Source organism: Heterodontus francisci, chromosome 26 (genome assembly GCF_036365525.1).
Source record: "Heterodontus francisci isolate sHetFra1 chromosome 26, sHetFra1.hap1, whole genome shotgun sequence".
Classification (NCBI taxonomy): Eukaryota; Metazoa; Chordata; class Chondrichthyes; order Heterodontiformes; family Heterodontidae; genus Heterodontus; species Heterodontus francisci.
In genome coordinates this window covers 60,537,820-60,557,110 of record NC_090396.1, presented here as the reverse complement: position 1 = coordinate 60,557,110, position 19,291 = coordinate 60,537,820, and the positions used below count along the sequence as shown (strand labels likewise).

General features: G+C 46.2%; 1 protein-coding gene across 1 annotated transcript in view; it reads right to left on the bottom strand.

Moving 5' to 3' along the window:
• LOC137384384 (dynein axonemal heavy chain 17-like) overlaps positions 1 to 19,291 on the bottom strand; it is a 1,056,876-nt gene that overhangs the window by 451,237 nt on the left and 586,348 nt on the right. Inside the window, exon 44 of the mRNA XM_068058353.1 lies at positions 7,095 to 7,243. Within this exon, the coding sequence (XP_067914454.1) occupies positions 7,095 to 7,243 (149 nt within the window). The remainder of the gene's footprint in view (positions 1 to 7,094; positions 7,244 to 19,291) is intronic.

The following is a 19,291-nucleotide window of genomic DNA, read 5'->3' as shown; positions in this document are numbered from 1 at the left end:
GGAATGTGAAGCCAAAGAGAGGGAGGAAAGAGAAAGAGAAAGAACCTTCCAGAAAGAATGCAAAGAGGGAGAGCTAAGGTGGCTTGAGTTAACTAGGGGCGACAGAGTAACCCATGTGAAAGCATGGCCAATATGGAGGAGCGTAATTCAGCATTGGGTACAGAATTATTAAAACTCTCCCAACTGATCCCAAAATTCAATCAGGGAGACATGGGAGAATTTTTTGTGTCTTTTGAAAAACTAGCAAGGCAGTTAAAGTGGCCATCTGAGGCTTGGACTCTCCTACTACAAAGTAAACTAACCGGAAAAGCCCATGAGGTTTATTCCACGTTACCAGATGAGAGTTCATCAGATTATGAACTAACAAAAAATGCTAATCTTGGGGCATATGAGTTCGTACTGGAAGCCTATCACCAAAACATTAGCACCCTCAAGAAGCAAGATGATCAAACTTACCTGGAGGTTGAGAGAAGTAAGCAGCTGGCCTTTGACCAGTGGCTGAGGGCTCTTAAAGTGCAGCTCAGCCATGGAAATCTCAGAGAAGTAATTCTGCGAGAGGAATTTAAAAACTCTCTCCCATTCTCCATAAAGATACATGTAGAGGAACAAAAGACTCAGAGCCAGGCAGGCAGCAGTCCTGACCGATGGGTTTGCTCTCATTCATAAGTCGGTTTCCCAAAGGAAAACTTTTCCTAATCACCCGCACAAATTCGAAAAGGACAAAGGGTGGGAAGGTGATAGAAGCAAAAGCAGTCATGGGAGGGAAAGAAAAGCAGGAGACACACAGGGGACCCTCCTCCAGCCAAAAAGGAAGGTGCTGTAAGCAGGAGTGAGATCCGGAGACCTGTGTGCTGCCATTGTAATAAAGCAGGGCATTTAAGAGCTGATTGCTGGAAACTAAAGGGAAAACTTGTATGGTTAATCAGGGCACACCCGCTCAGTGAAGGAGACGGGACCATGATGGAATGCACAGCAGAACAAGCTGTGGCTTTAACTGCAGTAAGAGTGAGACCCAGGAAGCTAACGGCTGCAAGTGTCGGAAAATTTAAAAGGATTCCTGAAGGTTATCAGGGTTTGTGTCTGAAGGGAGAGTAACCCTCGAGTGTGGCAAGCAAACCCATAGTAATCCTCAGGGACACAGGGGCCACTAGATCCCTTTTACTGGGAAAAGGCCTGACCTTTCCCCCAGAGAGTGCAGTGAACACCAGAATGGTGGTGAATGGTATTGGAGGGCAGTGTATGCCTATACACCGGGTGCACTTGGAGTGCAATCTAGTTTCGGGACCGGTGACCGTAGGGATTGTCCCTAGTTTGCCTGTGGATGGGGTTGACCTGCTCCTAGGTAATGATCTGGTGGGGATGAAGGTGGTAGCTCCCCCAGTAGTGAAAGAGAGACCGCAGGAAATCAGAGAAACAGGGCAGTGGCAGGAGACGGTCCACTGCAGTTTCCCTGAATGTGTAATGAATCAGGCCATGATCAAACCAGCTCCCCCAGAGGAGACTGAATTAGCACTGCAGGCAGATGACCATGAGGTCTGTCTGTCCGAGACTTTCTTTAGAAAGTTAGAAGACCCAGGGAATCTCCCCTAGCTGAGGCTTAGCCAGCTGACCCAGTATTGAGAGAGTTAGCACAGGCTGCCCAGTCTGAAATTGAAGCAGAGGAAGTCTCTGATTGCTACTATTTAAAGAATGAGGTACTGATGAAGAAATGGAGTTCTCCTCATAGACCTGAGAGCAAGGAGTGGACAGTGGTTCACCAGTTAGTGGTGCCGCAGAGGTAGCGGAGAGAAATATTAAGAATAGCCCATGAGATTACAATGGCTCTGCATGTCGGTATACGAAAAACTAAAGCCTGCATAAGACAGCAGTTTGACTGGCCAAAACTCCACAAAGATATGGTGGAGTACGGTAGGAGTTGCCACGTGTGCCAGGTTGAGGGGAAACAGTGAAATCTGCACCCCTAAGTCCTGGGGCGGCACAGTGGTTAGCACAGCAGCCTCACAGCTCCAGGGACCTGGGTTCAATTCTGGGTACTGCCTGTGTGGAGTTTGCAAGCTCTCCCTGTGACCGTGTGGGTTTTCGCCGGGTGCTCCTGTTTCCTCCCACAGCCAAAGACTTGCAGGTGATAGGTAAAATTGGCCATTGTAAATTGCCCCTAGTGTAGGTAGGTGGTAGCGAATATGGGATTACTGTAGGGTTGGGAGAAATGGGTGGTTGTTGGTCAGCACAGACTCGGTGGGCCGAAGGGCCTGTTTCAGTGCTGTATCTCTAAATTAAAATTAAGTTAAGCCCTGTATCAGTGTTTGGAAGACCCTCCAGCAGAGGGCTGGTGAACTCTAAGAGTCCCCTGCCAAGAACAAAAGGGGACAGGCAGGCACAAGACTGGCAACAGGTTCGAAAGGAACAGAGAAAAAGGGACCAAGAGGGCAGGTTAAAGGAAGTCTGGGAGAAATCCCAAATGGAAACCCCTACTGTCTGGTCAGCCAAGCCTGAAATAATTGAGAAGTTAGACCCCACATCCTCCTATGTAAATGCAGATACTAGAAGCACCCACCAGTGTTGCTAACAGCATTTACAGGAACCTGCAGAGAGAAAGAAAGTTCTCAAGAGGGCAGAGAAACTGTGAGGGTGATGCCTCCCCTAGTCAAAGTGCTGCAGGGGAGTGCAGCAGAGTCTGGACAAATACGTGCAAGCAGGAGTATCCCAGAGGACAAAGGGAAGATTAGCAAAGAATCCTCCCCCACAGTCAGAAAAAAAGGGAACCCTTGTATGACTCCCCAAAGCATTAAAAGAGAGTTCAGAGTGGAATTGCCCATTGCTGCCGCCCCTGACCAGAACTCCAACATAGGGCTAATTAAATCTCCCCATGAAGACCTCAACAAGAACAAAGAGACTCTAGGCAGTCATGGAAATGTGCAAACTGAAAAAAAATGCCCCAAAAACCAAATGTTTATTGGGATGCCAAAAAGGCTGTTTAAAGCAGCACTGCTGCCAAGAAAAGACAGGCAGTAACAATCGTTAAGGTTCTGAATGAATGAGAGAGATGCATGTGTGCTTTCCTGTCCTTTTCTTCTCTCTAGTCCCTTTTAATGAAATGCTCTTTTAAAAAATCACATTTCATTCCGCTGGGTGTGGAAATGTTATGCAGACCCCCACCTGCCAAGAATGAAGCATATTAATTTTGTCATATGAACATTGATTTTAAACTGTTGCTGGAGTGAAGAAATTACTTGTTAAAGAGATCACCAGACCTTTGACTGGAGGACATTTACATACTAAGAGATGGTACTTGTGGAGACAAAGAACTACTCCCTGATCCAATCAATCCAAATGGATTTTGATCACCAGACATTGAAGGTGGAAGGAAGCGCATTTCAGGGACTGCTAAAATGATACAATCCACCGAAAGACAGGACTGGTTAAACCAGTTGGTCACATGACTAACTGGCTGATCCAGGCTTTTGATTGAGACACAGAACAGCTTGAATTGAGACTAGAGTTTGCAACTGAAGCTGGAACAAGAAAGCTGTTCTCCTGGCTGTTTCTCTCTCACTTTCTCCCAAGCCACCGGGCCCATGGAAGACATGTAAACCTCAAGAAAGCAAATATTGAATTTTGTCATATGAACATTAAACATTCCGATATTGAAACAAGTTGAAGCGTGCACTGGGTCCCAACGAATTGCATGACTTACCAGCAATCAAAGACTCCACATCAAACTCAAAGGACAGTAAATAGAAATACATCTAACTTTTTCCCTTTATTCTTTTCTACTTTTTCTGTCTCTATCTGCGTGTGTTTTTATCCCCTATGCATGCTAGTGTGGTCGCGTCGCATATTTGTAGTCGTTAAGTGGATTAGAGTTTAAGATTAATAAACTTCCACCTTTCTTATTTAAATCTAAGGACATCTGTCTGATTTCTTTGCCTTACAATTGGTGCAGTGAACAAGGAATCACTGAGGGGGAGCTCAAAACATGGTGCTTCTAAAATTAAACCCTGTTACGGTCAAACCTGGCAAAGGTTGAGAGGGAATCCCTAGACCCCTTTTCACCTGGTTGTAATAATCTCTATCAGGAAAAGCAAGGGTCCCAACAATGACCCCTGGGGAACTCCACTACGAACCTTCTTCCAGTCCAAATAACATCTATTAACCACTATTCTCTGTTTCCTATCACTCAGCCAATTTCGTATCTATGTTGCTACTGTCCCTTTTATTCCATAAGTTAACAATTTGCTCACAAGTTTGTTGTGCAGTATTGTATCAAATGCCTTTTGGAAATCCATGTACACGACATCAATAATGTTACCCTCATCAACTCTCTCTGTTACCTCTTCAAAAAATTCCAGAAGATTAGTGAAACATGATTTTCCCTTAACAAATCAGTGCGGGCTTTCCTTATTAACCCTCATTTGTCCAAGAGACTACTATCTTTGCCCCAAATTATTGTTTCCAGAGGTTTCCCTACCACCGAAGTTAAACTGACTCATCTGTCATTGCTGGGTTTATCTTTGCACCCTTTTTTTGAACAAGGATGTAACATAGGAAATTTTCCAGTCCTCTGGCACCACCCATGAGTCTAAAAAAGATGGGAAAATTATGGTCGGTGCCTCCACAGTTTCCACTCTCACTTCCCTCAGTATGCTTGGAAACCTCTCTTTCCATCGTGGTGCCTTATCAACTTTAAGTACAGACAGCCTATCCAATACTTCCTCCTTATCAATTTTTTATCTTTTTAGTGTATTAATTAACTCCTTTCACTGTGACCTGGGTCGCATCTTCTTCCTTGGTAAGAAGAGGTGCAAAGTATTCATTCAATACTTCAGCTATGCCTCCTGCCTCCAAGTGTAGATCCCCTTTTTGGTTCCTACTCAGCCCCGCTCCTTTTACCACCACTTTACTGCTTATACGCCTATAAACTCAACATGGAGTTCAACCATTTCAGATCATAACATCTGCTCCCATTTTTCTTTTCTTTTGTTTATTTGTTTTGGGATGGTAGCTGTTTGTAATGATTCTGCATTTCCCATTAACACCTCCTCAAGACACATCTTTTATTTCTTTACTTGTTCCACTACCAACCCCCTTTTGTCTTTCACCATCATTTCTTTTGTCATTCAATCTCTCCTGCCTTCCACCCTATCACAGATCTTCCCTTTTGTTCTTTGCCTCCCCTTCCACTTCTCCCTGTCTCTGTACTTGCTTTAAACCTGTTACATTTCTAACCTTTTCCAGTTTTGATGAAAGATCATTGACCTGAAACGGATGCTGTCAGACCTGCTGTGTATTTCCAGCATTTTCTATTTTTAATTATTATTGTCTGGCACTTGTTTGATGTGAATGTTACTTGCCACTTATCAGCCCGAGCCTGAATGTTGTCCAGGTATTGCTGCATGCAAGTATGGACTGCTTCATTATCTGAGGTGTTGTGAATGGAACTGGACATTGTGTAATCATCAGTGAACATCCTGACTTCTGATCTTATGATGGAAGGCAGGCCATTGTTGAAGCAACTGAAGATGGTTGGGCCTAGGACACTTCCCTGAGCAACTCCTGCAGCAATGTCCTGGGGCTGAGAAGATTGGCCTGTAACAACCACAACCATCTTCCTTCGTGCTAGATCTGACTCCAGCCAGTGGAGAGTTTTCCCCCTGATTCCCACTGACTTCAGTTTTACTGGGCTCCTTGTTACCACGCTCGGTCAAATGCTGCCTTGATGTCAAAGGCAGTCACTCTAACCTTATCTGTGGAACTCAACTCTTTTGTTAATGGTTGGACCAAGGCTGTAATGAGGTCTGGAGCTAAGTGATCCTGGCAGAATCCAGACTGAGCATCAGTGAGCAGGTTATTGGTAAGTACAGTATTGCACTGTCGATGACAGCATCCATCACTGAAAGAGATATGCGGTATGAAGGGACAGCAGGTGGAGTATGTGGTTAAAGCATCTGCAGCTTGTCATGCAGAGCATAAGCTGAAATAGAAGCCTAAAGGGACAAAGATGATTAGATATGAAGACCCACTGCAACATCTCCTCCAGCCCTTCTCAAGGGCAATTAGGGATGGGAAAAAGTACTGGCCTAGCCAGCGATGCCCACATCCCATGAATGAATAAAAAAGTCACCATGGCTGCGACTCTGCATCTGCCCATTATATCAAGCATACTTTCTTTGAGGGATAAATGGTGGCAGGTGGGATTTTCCTCTTCTGGTGCCAGCCTGCTATCTTGAGATATGTACAACATTCTCCGGTAACAAAGAAAGGACTATGTTAGTAAGAGTCTGATGAGATGTTGGAGAATGTGCCTGTCATAGCAGAATAGCTGATTGTCTCTGTGTAATATGTGACTTGTAGAGGGTTGTAATAATGGTAAGTGTATGAATATGAGGAGAAGGAGATATGGTGAAATGTAGTTGTGAATGCAGGAAAACAAGGGAAGCGGAGGAGAGGAGTCTTGGGAGTTCTGTGAGCCTTATGATTAGTGAGGTTGTAAGTGATGCAACTGTGAGCAGGGAGTAAGAGAACAGCACTCTTACCTTAACAATTCTCATGAGATCATTGTATTTCTTCCAGCATTGCATCCATGTCCCAGGATCTAGGCTACTAATATTACATACTCTGCAATCTCTTCCTTCTGTTGGAAGAACTGATGCCTGGAGGACTTCATGCCCCCTGGTAGGAACAGGATGACTCAACTCTTGTCCAATGCCTAATGCAACATTCAAGAAACTTGGTGCTCCTGCAGCAGTCATATCTCCCCTTCCAAAAGTGTTGGCCTGGTGTCTGCAACCACAATGCACTTCCCTTTTAGAGGTGCTGGCTGCTTTAAATGTTTTCAAAGATACTACATGCAGCTACCACTATAGGAGCATAGGAAATGAGGAGCGCAGATAACTCTGGCTGCACGCTTGACTCATGCAACACTAACAGCTTTCTAAGACAGCAAGCATGTGCAGTGCACACCCGATTCTGGGCATGATTGGATTTTGAGGCCTCTGATTGAAATTATATTTTCTTAACACAATTTTGATAGAAGTTGTATTTGTCTTTATTTTGTGACTTGTAGGCCATTTCAGGTTTAAAAAAATGCAACTTACGGGTTCCAGCCAAGATCAGCTGGGTTGATATAAAGTATTCCTGCTCGGGACACTGTAGCTGGTGTGGCTGTTCTCAGGTGGCTGATTTCAAATAGCAAACGCATCGTGGGGTTCAGTGGAATTCGCTCATTGCTGGCAAGTGTTAGCACCTTCATACAAGAAGTCAAATTTTAAAAAATCAAATAATTTTTAATCTGTCTGAAACTGAGACAAAGATAACTTAGTAAGTGTATGATAATTATTTTCGCTTGGAACAAATGTATATTCAACACACAATGTGATTAAATCCTGCAACTGACAGGCCATGTGAGCAAAAAACTGTATCTGATCCTTCTAGTTTCACATCTAAGCACCTAAAAGATGCTGGTAACTCTGCCACTCATAACCTAGGTTACTCTGTATTTTATGAACCAAAGGAGAGGGAAGAAAATCTTCTGGTACATAGTGAAAAAGTTAAGATCAGCATGAAAGCAAATTTTATACTTTTATACTTAAGAGTTTTTTGCTAAGAGGAATTTCACCCACAAAATGCTTGATGGGTAGAAGGGAGAACATAGGAACATAAGAACAGAAGTAGGCCATTCAGCCCAATGAGCCTGCTCTGCCATTTAATATGATCAAGGCTGATCATCCACTTCAATGCCTTTTTCCCACACTATCCCCATATTCCCTTATGTCATTGGTATTGAGAAATCTGTCAATCTCTACTTTAAACATACTCAATGACTGAGCTTCCACAGTCCTCTGGGGAATTCCAAAGATTCACAACCCTCTGAGTAAAGACATTTCTCCTCATCTCATTCTTAAGTGGCTTCCCCCTTATTTTGAAATTGTGTCCCCTGGTTCTCGACTCCCCAACCAGGGTAAACATCTTACCTGCATCCACCCTGTCTATCCCTTTAAGTATTTTGTAGTTGATGTATGCTGAAAAACTTTGTTCAGAAACAAGTACACCTTTCACAAACAATGGAGTGGAATTTCATCTTTGGGTGCTATTGGGAGATTGTAATAGCACATAACTGTTTCTTCTTTTCTTTCCATTAAAAAGTATTCTTTGATACATTTAAGAGTGATAATGTTCTGTAGTTTTATTAATACAGTTGAAAAAGGTTTATCACCAAAATTAAGAATTTTTAATAAGGATGTCCAGTCCTCAACCTGTGAGTAACCTAAGTTGAATTCACTGAAAATGACTTTCATTGGTATACAGTAGTCAGTTTCATATTAACTTAATTATCTTTTGATATGAAATAACTTTTAAAATTTGAAATTAGTGCCCATACATGTAAGAAAATGAGTGCAAATTAAAGAGCCTTCCTTAACCAGCACAATCTCAAAGCTTTGATCTGGAGGTGAGGCCTGTTTTGTGGGAGAGGCCTAATCTGGACAAATTTTTTTTTTAAGAGATGCAGGCCCTTCAGCCCACTGAGTCTGTGCAGACCAACAACCACCCATTTATACTAATCCTACATTAATCCCATACCACATCCCCACCATTCTCCTACCTACACTAGGGGCAATTTACAATGGCCAATTTACCTATCAACCTGCAAGTCTTTGGCTGTGGGACGAAATCAGAGCACCTGACAGAAACTCAGGGAGAACTTACAAACTCCACACAGGCAGTCCCCAGAAGCAAACACCAGGTCGCAGGAACTGTGAGGCTGCAGTGCTAACCACTGCACCACTGTGCCGCCCCATTTGAATTGAATCTTGAATCAACTTAATTGGCTGAGGAAAACATGAACCTAAGTCTTTTTGGATGTAGCTCTTCTTGAAAGCGCCCCAATCTTTTGTGCTGGTTTGACCAATTTGCCAGACACACTGATATTACTATTATCTTCTTTGGCCTCCTTATCTCGAGAGACAATGGGTAAGTGCCTGGAGGTGGTCAGTGGTGTGTGGAGCAGCGCCTGGAGTGGTTATAAAGGCCAATTCTAGAGTGACAGGCTCTTCCACAGGTGCTGCAGAAAAATTTGTTTTTCGGGGCTGTTACACAGTTGGCTCTCCCCTTGCACCTCTGTCTTTTTTCCTGCCAACTACTAAGTCTCTTCGACTCGCCACACTTCAGCCCCGCCTTTATGGCTGCCCGCCAGCTCTGGCGAACGCTGGCAACTGACTCCCACGACTTGTGATCAATGTCACAGGATTTCATGTCGCGTTTGCAGACGTCTTTAAAGCGGAGATATGGACGGCCGGTGGGTCTGATATCAGTGGCGAGCTTGCTGTACAATGTGTCTTTGGGGATCCTGCCATCTTCCATGCGGCTCACAAGCCATCTCAAGCGCCGCTGGCTCAATAGGGTGTATATGCTGGGGATGTTGGCCGCCTCGAGGACTTCTGTGTTGGAGATATGGTCCTGCCACCTGATGCCAAGTATTCTCCGGAGGCAGCGAAGATGGAATGAATTGAGACGTCGCTCTTGGCTGACATACGTTGTCCAGGCCTCGCTGCCATAGAGCAAGGTACTGAGGACACAGGCTTGATACACTCGGACTTTTGTGTTCCGTGTCAGTGCGCCATTTTCCCACACTCTCTTGGCCAGTCTGGACATAGCAGTGGAAGCCTTTCCCATGCGCTTGTTGATTTCTGCATCTAGAGACAGGTTACTGGTGATAGGTAGGTGAACTCTTGAACCACTTCCAGTGCGTGGTCGCCAATATTGATGGATGGAGCATTTCTGACGTCCTGCCCCATGATGTTCGTTTTCTTGAGCTGATGGTTAGGCCAAATTCATTGCAGGCAGCCGCAAAACTGTCGATGAGACTCTGCAGGCACTCTTCAGCGTGAGATGTTAAAGCAGCATTGTGATCAGCAAAGAGGAGTTCCCTGATGAGGACTTTCCATACTTTGGACTTCGCTCTTAGACGGGCAAGGTTGAACAACCTGCCCCCTGATCTAGTGTGGAGGAAAATTCCTTCTTCAGAGGACTTGAACGCATGTGAAAGCAGCAGGGAGAAGAAAATCCCAAAAAGTGTGGGTGCGAGAACACAACCCTGTTTCACGCCACTCAGGATAGGAAAGGGCTCTGATGAGGAGCCGCCATGTTGAATTGTGCCTTTCATATTGTCATGGAATGAGGTGATGATACTTAGTAGATTTGGTGGGCATCCAATCTTTTCTAGTAGTCTGAAGAGACCACGTCTGCTGACAAGGTCAAAGGCTTTGGTGAGATCAATGAAAGCAATGTAGAGGGGCATCTGTTGTTCACGGCATTTCTCCTGTGTCTGGCGAAGGGAGAACAGCATGTCAACGGTCGATCTCTCTGCACGAAAGCCACACTGTGCCTGTGATGGCTGTGTATTACTATTATAAGCAATCATAAACACTACAATGGTTTTTATTTCTGGTTATTCCAATTCATGTTTCACCATTTTTAGAATTGATCTTAAATTGATCTCCTGCAAAAGTGGACCCAAAAATCCACAGGCTTTGGATCATGCGGTCGCTTTCTGTGCCTTAAGCTTTCTATGATTCTATGGTATAAGTGGCTGCAATTAGCCTGCTGATGATCTCTGCACTTGATTCTGCCAGAATGTGTAGTTTGGGGAAGACATCTTATCTGAATAATGCCGGTAGAACTGGAATTTTACGCCCGCCCCCTGCCACCCCTCCGCAGGAGTGGGCTGGAGGTGGTGGTGGAGGGGTCGTAAAATTGAGTGGGATGCGTGAGTTGCTGTTCTCATCGCCTTCCCGCCCCGCTGCAATTTTATGAGGGGCGGTGGCAGTGGGAAAGAGCCCGCCTGCCCCAGGCCAATTAAGGCCCTTGTGGCCAATTAACTGCCACTTAAGGGCCTCCTTCCGTCACCGTTGGTATATTACCAGCAGCTGGTGGGCGGTTCAGGCCCTCCAGGAGGTGGCCTCCTTGCAGGATGGGGGGGCCCTCCTGATCAGGCATCCCATGCCCCATGGTGGACCCACCTCACGGCTCAATCACTAGCCTACATTAACCACCCCAGCTGACCCCAAACCCGTTGCCTCGCCAGGACCCAGCTGATTGTCCCCAGCGAGGCCCCACAAACTTACCTTTTTTCCAGTGCCGGCTTCACTCTTGCTCCTTTCCCTGGCTGTAGTCCCAACAGTGGCCACTGCTCCCGGTGGCACTGCTGGGACTGAGAGCTGTCGACCTGCTGATTTGCCAGCAGCTCTTGGATGCGGGGCTTTGTGCCTCAGAAGGGGCGATGTCCCGCCCGAGGCCAATTAAGCACCTGGGCCACGTAAAATTATAGCGTGGCGCCTAAGCCCCGCAGAGGCAGGCTCGCCCCGATTTTTTGGCCCATTGGTGGGGCCTCCTGCCTAAAGTAAAATTCTGCCCAAGGTGTCCATACCACTAGGCTCACATCTTGGTTGCCTGTTAATTGCAAAATAGGGTGGAGCCTGCTTTGGGCACCTCGAAACATATTGATTGCGCCTTCTTTATAACAAGGCCACAAAAGGTAGCAAATCTTTTTTGGGGTTTAGATCATGACTCAGGCCTGGACCTCTAGGTAATCTGCTTCTGCCAGGTATGTCTTGTTTTTCTCAGTGTATCAGCCTCCTGGTGGATTCCCAGCCATGCCCCTTCTGAACTCGTTTGTTGTCACTGCCCATCCCAAACAAGGTCCTCTGAAAACTGGCAATGAACACTAGGATTCAGGTTGGTGAAGTTCCTGCCTAATTTACAGCTCTTCTGCCGCATTCCCAATGGTAATGTGTCATAGGGCCACGTACTTTCAGCCTATAATTTCAAGATTACAAAACTGCACAACTCAGCCCAGTTCTCTTCATGGTAATGGATTAAAGCAATGAGGTTCTATATTGGGATATTTATTTGCTTTGAAAATAAATATATTCCACAAAAAGAAAAACAAATTTGAATTTGCAGGTGTGCCCTGACTAACCAGGCGCTAATGCAAGCTAGCAGCGGAAGCATGCAGAGTGGGCAGATGTCAAACAGCTTCTAAAGCTGATTTGATGCACAATCTGCCATTTTGGACCACATAGATCCAGTTAACACCCTCTCATAATCACTCCCAAAATTCAACTGCACGAGGGAACTGCACAAGCATTATTTGAAGGACTAACCATTCCAACTTACAGGTGAGGTGCTTTTGCTGGTGCAGAGTTAGCAGAAATACAATGTTGTATTAATGGAGGAGTTTTGCTAACTTTTTGGATTTTCAAGAGAGTAATGCTGGATCCCGACAAGGAGGCCAGAGGAGTTGGTTGGCTTGTCAGGCGAAAGTTTCTTTAATACTGGGGGCTATAGTTGCAGTTGCAGTCCTTTTGTTTTATTCATTTATGGGATGTGGGCGTCATTGGCTAGGCCAGCATTTATTGCCCATCCCTAATTGCCTTTGAGAAGGTGGTGGTGAGCTGCCTTCTTGAACCGCTGCAGTCCATGTGAGGTAGGTACACCCACAGTGCTGTTAGGAAGGGAGTTCCAGGATTTTGACCCAGCGACAGTGAAGGAATGGCGATATAGTTCCAAGTCAGTTCTTGGCCTGCAGAATGATCTGGAAATGGAGCACTGGAAGCAGAAAGGAAGCAGTATGCAGAGAGAGGAGGAGGAGCACTCTTAATAGCTGGTCCTACCCATCAAGGGTCTTTAGAGAGCACCTATCCCCGCCTCAGCCAAGAACAGTGTCTGAAGCACCTGCATTTCAACATGGAGGAGGTCACTGAACTGCGCCACCTCCTACAACATAACCTACAGCCTCACAGCTGGCCGAGGATGGTACTTCCAGTGGCTGTCAAGGGCACCGTTGCCCCAAATTTCTATGCCAGTGGAATCCTTCCAGGTGGGAGAAGAGAACATGAACAACATCTCACAATTTTCTTGGGAGGCCACAGAGGCCCTATGTGGAAGGAGATGGGTCTTAATCATTTTCTCACTGACCAGAGAGAAGCAGGAAGAGAGTGCACATGGATTTGCCAAGCTGGCAGGATTCCCAAAAGTGCAGGATGCAAGCAACTGCATGTGTATGACTCTGTGAATCCTACTTGTTAACGTGAAGAATTTCTCTAACTGCAAGGGCTACCACTGAATTAACATCCAGTTGGCATGTGACCGTGACCTCTTGCTGAGTGTCTGCTTTCAGCAGCTACAATGCCTTCATCCTGCGGCAGTCAGCTATATCCACCATCTTGGCACTACCATGAAGAACCAGAAGCTGGCTGCTGGTGACAAGGGATATTCATTATATAACTGACTCATGACTCCCCTCTGCCTTCTATTCATGCAAGGACAGACTGCATATAATGAGAGCCATGCAGAAACCAGGAATGATGTGGAGCAAACCATCATCCTCCAGAAGCAATGGTTTCACTACTTGGACCACTTGGAGAGCTCACTCCAGTACTCACCAAAGCATGTCAAAGTTCATCAGGGACTGCTGTGTCCTCCATAATCTAGCTATGATAAGGGTGTAACCTTTTCGCCACCAGGCATTTAGAGGCCGGGAAGTGGAGGAGGTAAAAGAGGAAAAAGAGGAGGATGAAGAGACATCCCAGATCTCTTCACTTCAGGCAGGCTGTCTGTGAGCAGAGACTGAGGCACTGGTTTCCCCTAAAATGTCAGTTGTTCCAAAATTCCCCTCCTTTCGATCCATCTGCTATGTACCATTCCTCTCCGTGAATCACCATCTTGATTTGGTGGAGAGGCTTGTGCGTCCCGATGATCCATTGAGCGATGGCGTTAGGAGCTCCTGCTCCTGGTAGGGTCTCCATAGCGGCAAGGTCGGGGGGAGGTGCCAGATAAAGTGAGGTTCAAAAAGTCCTCAATGGCAAAGCAGGCGAAGGAAAACTGTACGTCCCACTGGCTGTGAAGGCAACAGAAGGCTGCAGCAGCAAGGAGGTCCCAGTCATCGTGGCTTAACGTCACCAAAATGTGACCACCAACCCATCAAGATCGTGTGGACAATGATGGCTCTCCAAGGTCCCCACATTAAACGAAGTCACGCACAGGCTTCTACCAGGTCCATGTGCTGAGTCCTGTGGCGATGGAGGATTGGCGACGGGGGCAGGGCTGTGAACCTGGAAGTCCCTAGTCAAAAATCTGCATACAGGCAACCAATGCACGAAGGTCGTTGGAAACTTGTGTTGGGATCGAGGTGTCCTTGGGCAGCAGTATCTGTGACTAAACAGTCTTCTCCAGGATACCCTCTGCTCACCCCATTGGGGAGGGGGCTAGAAACGGTGCCCTATAAATAGGCTGTCCCACTTTCTCCTGGCTGGGGAACTACATCCAACGAAATCACCAATTCTGCTGTCAAAGAAAGAAAACTCTTAAGTTGTAATTTCGAATGTTAGAACACTCAGGGACAATCTCAAGAGCGAACGTCCAGAAAGAAGAACTGCAGTCGTATCATGTGAGACAGTTTGCAGATGACTGCAGTGTTGTTGCTCACTTTGCACTAGATTTGCAAGCCACTCTCAATCTCTTCAATTCCACATTCAAAAAACTTGACCTGTCCTTGAATGTTACCAAACAAAACCTCATATATCAACCCAGACCTGGTCAGCCAAATATTCCACCTCCCATATAGGTTGAAGGTGAGACTCTGGGATACATTGAGCACTTCTCATATCTTGGCACAAAGGCCACCATTGATGAAGAGATCCAACACTGGATCAGCTGCACCAGTTCAACCTTCTACAAATTACTGCCGCAAGTGTTTAACATCAAAAATCTCCACATATCAATAAAAATCTTAGTGTACACAGCAGTTGTCATCAGCACGCTCCTGTACTGCAGCGAGACCTGGATTGTGTATCAGTGACACATAAAAATGCTAGAGAACTTCCATCAGCAATGCCACCGCTGCATCCTCTAGATTCAATGGGTGGACTGTTGAACAAACACTAGAGACCTTCTGGAAGCCTCATTCACAAGATTTCAGGCAAGACTCCTGCAAAATCAATTCCGTTGGACTAGCCACTGTTTCCACATGACTGAAAATTGTCTCCCCTAACAGGTCCTGTTCTCACAACTCTCAAGTGGCCAACGTTCCAAGGCAGGACAAAGAAAATGCTTCAAAGACACTCTGAAGCTCTCTTCAAAGTGAAGCTGCATTGACCTAAACAACTGGGAGGAGCTTTCTACCAATCATTCAGGATGGTGACAACTTGTCCACCATCTGCATCACGCTTCGAGTCTCAATCCCTTAATGATGAAGCAGAGCAACAGCAGAGAAGGAAAGAAAAGGAAACAAATCCTGTACTCTGAATCACACAATCTCATAGGATGTTCTGCCCAATGTGCCCAACAATCTGCAGGTCGAAAATCGCCCTGCTCAGTCACATGAAGACCCATGGCAGAAATTCACGGCCCTGAGTAAATGTCATCCTCGAATCAAGGGACAGCCGCTGATATGTACCATCACAGTTGTGGAAGTCCTGAAATAAAAGTCACCAACAAAAAACCAAACCATAACAACTTTATCCAACAACACTTCCAATAATACATACTGGACTGAACTATTCACCCTAGTGAATTCCCTTAGTGCCTGCCTTACGGATGCCTCTGCCTGTCATAGTGCTCCTACACAGTGCTACAACAGTGGTTGAAGCATATCTGGTGGCAGCCTGCTGACTTTCAGTGGGATAGCCCACAGATGGCCTTGGAGGATGATTTGAGCAGCTCTGGGCCTTGTGGGTATGCCTTCGGACTGCACCATTTAAGCACGGGCAGCAGCAGTCTGGGTTGGCTGGCTGAAAGGCAACAAGAGCACAGGTGGAGTGACAATGTGGGTGCAGACATGTTGTCACCCTGAGAAAGGACTGTAGGCTCATGCACATGAAGCCATTACCACTACCTCTCAGTCATCCCAGTAATCTGTTGGAGGGCAGATTGTTGGATTGTCATAAGAGCCTGCATGCTCCTTTGAGCACTGAGATCTGAAGCTATGATGTCAGCAGTTTGAGCCTGCATGGCACCAAGCATGGATCTCATGATTTCAGTCTGAGCTTCCACTGCAGTACTGAGACACTGGGCTGAGGTTTCAGGCCCATAGAGGTTGGGAACACAGGCAGATGGAGCCTGAAAATACCAGTAATGGCCAACCTGCCAATTTCCCAACATGGCTATGTTTACCAGGGTGGGGGGAAAGCGGGATTGTGATCCTACCACATCCCCCATTAAGCCCAAATAAAGTGCTTGCAGGGCTTATTAAGTACTCGTTAACAGAGGTTGTTGATTGTTTCATGGGGTGCATGGGCTACACGCACTGTCTTAGGCAGACCGGGTGAAAGGAGACAGGTACAGAATGGGAAGCCAGTCACTGCTACACCAGGGAATTGCCCCGGAGCCATAAAAGTTGAAACGACGCATAAGGGACTTGAACATTGGTAGACAGGTGCCCTTGGTGCTGCACAGGTGTCCGGCAGAGTGGGCAGTCAGTGCTGATGCAGTTTAGGGGGTCGTCGCCCTCCTGTCGTCAGGGGGATAAACGACCTGGGATCAAGGCTGCCAAGGACAATTGGACACCCAGCTGAGCACAAGGAAGGTAGCAGATGGTAATGGGGGCATGATTCTCGGATTTTGGGCCCAGTGGCGATGAGGTGTACCACGCTCTGTAGGAAGGACGAAGCCCTGAGCATCAGGAAGACAGGCGAGAGTGGCTGGAAAGACAAGGAGGCGATATCCTCCACATAGGATCTACAGCTACCTGGTGATGACCGAGACCCAGTGCTGCAGGAGATTATGACTCTTTGGGCAGATGGTCACGGACATCTGTCACCTCATCACCAAAGACCTCACATCTCACAGCACAGGTCGCCATGCCCTGCCAGTAACCATCACTGTGACCCTTAACTTCTTCACTTCTGGCTCCTTCCAAGGATCAGCTGCAGACCTTGGTAGCATTTCGCAAACGTCTGCACATAACTACTTCTCGGAGGTTACTGATGCCCTCTTTGCAGAATCTGAACAATACATTAATTCCATGACAGAAGAGGGCTCGCAGGCACAGAGGACATTGGGCTTCGCCGCCCTCGCTGGGTTTCCCCCAGTGCAGGGCATCACCGATTGCACCTATGTGGCCATTAAGGCACCCAATGACAGGCCAGTCAGATTCATGAACAGGAAAGGCTTCCACTCCCTTTACCTTCAGATAATCTGAAAATAGGGCAAGAGTTTCCACCAGGTGGGTGCTCAATTTCTTGGCAGCTGCCATGAATTCTTCATCCTCCACCAGTCAAGGCTGCCACAGATTTTCACTCCAACCCCAAAGTCTGTGGATGGATCCTATGGGACAAGGGATATCTCTTAAAAAGATGGCTGCTCATTCCTTTATGAGAGCCCCAGACAGAGGCATCGAGATGATACAGAAAATCCCACCTGCTCATTAGGACCACCATTGAGCAGGCCATCGATGCAATTTTGGTGCTTGGACTGGTCAGGTGATGCTCTCAAATACACGCTTGCAAGAGCCTCGGTCATTGTGGTGGCCTGCCATGTCCTCCATAACATGGCCCTCCAGAGAGGTGTGGACCTTGAAGTCGGTGAGGTCCTGAAACCATGTTGGTCATTGGAAGAAGATGAGGAGCAGGAGATGAGAGAGGAGGAGGAACTGGAGGCTGATGCAGAGGATACAGAAGAACAAGATGTTGCAGCTGCACAAGGAGGTGGCCGGGCAAGGCACGAGGCATGAAGATCACGGCAGGCTGCCATGAATGTAATGATCATCTTATTCAGGAACATTTCAGCTGAGCCTCTCCCCCTGGATGAAGGGCGTGCTATGTTCATCAGTCTGAGGTACCTGTGCTAACACAACCATGCAAGAGGCAGCCTCAAACATCTAATCACTTACCACCAATGAAGGATGCACATCTGACCAGAAGTGTTGCCCTCACCGTGGAGGCACCCTTGATTGCTTTCACCATCTCATACCATTTCCCCTGTCACGTCAGCAATAAAATCAGTCTCAGACATATGGCTTAAAGTGCTAAGAAATGAGCACTGTACTCAGAGACAGTAAGAATATATCTCAGTGACCTATTCAATGTTCTGTGCTATGCAGTAGCCACCACGCTCGGCCACTCCTATGCGTTGCTACCTTGTGGTTTCCATGGAGGTGGAGGCAACCTGGTCACTTGTCTCTGCTAGCAGCTGAGATGCATGTGGCAGTCATCCTCATCGTGGAGGTGCCTGTGGGGCATCTCCAGAGACTGCTGCACCTGCATCATTGCTGGGCCAGCCTCCATTACTTGGCTGTGCTGCACAACGGCTGCCAGGATAGTTTCTTAGAGCAGCACGTTCTGGAACCAACTAGAGTGCAGGCTTGGTATTGTGTAATGTGACAGGATTAATTAATGATCTCAGAGTAAAGGCACCTGGAGGTACTAGCGACCACAATATGATTGAATTTTACATCCAGTTTGAAAGAGAAAAAAGTGGGTCAGAGACTAGTATTTTAAATTTAAATAAGGGCAGCTATGTGGGCATGAAAACTGAGCGAGCTGAAGTGAACTGGGTTACTAGGCTAGGAGATAGATCAATAGAGAAGCAGTGGCAGACAATTTAAGGGGATATTTCAGAATATTCAGATAAGTATATACCTACTAAAAAGAAAAATTCTAAGGGGAGGACTCACCATCCGTGGTTAACTAAAGAAGTTAAGGAAAAAATCAAACTTAAGGAAAAAGCATATGATTGTACAAAGATGAGTGGCGGGTCAGATGAATGGTCAGAATATAAAGAATGGAAGAGAAGGACTAAAAAGTTAATCAGGAGAAAGAAATTAGACTATGAGAGGAACCTAGCTAGAAATGTAAAAACAGATAACAAAAATTTCTACAGGTATTTAAAAAGGAAAAAAGTAAAGTGAGTGTTGGTCCTCTATAGAGTGAAAATGGGGAGTTAATAGTACATAATAAGGAAATGGTGGATGAAATGAACAAATACTTTGCTTCTGTCTTCACCATAAAGGATACAAAAACATTCCAGTAATAGCTGTAAATCAGGAGGTGGAAGGAAGAGAGGAACTTGGTGAAATTACAATCACCAGGGAAGCAGTACTGACCAAACTGATGAAGCTGCGGGCTGACAAGTCCCCTGGTCCTGATGGGCTTCATCCCAGGGTCTTAAAAGAGGTGGCTAATGAGGTAGTAGATGCGTTGGTGTGAATTTTTCAAAATTCGCTAGATTCTGGAAAGGTTCCATCAGACTGGAAAGTAGAAAATATAACCCCTCCATTCAAGAAGAGTGTGGTGGGGGG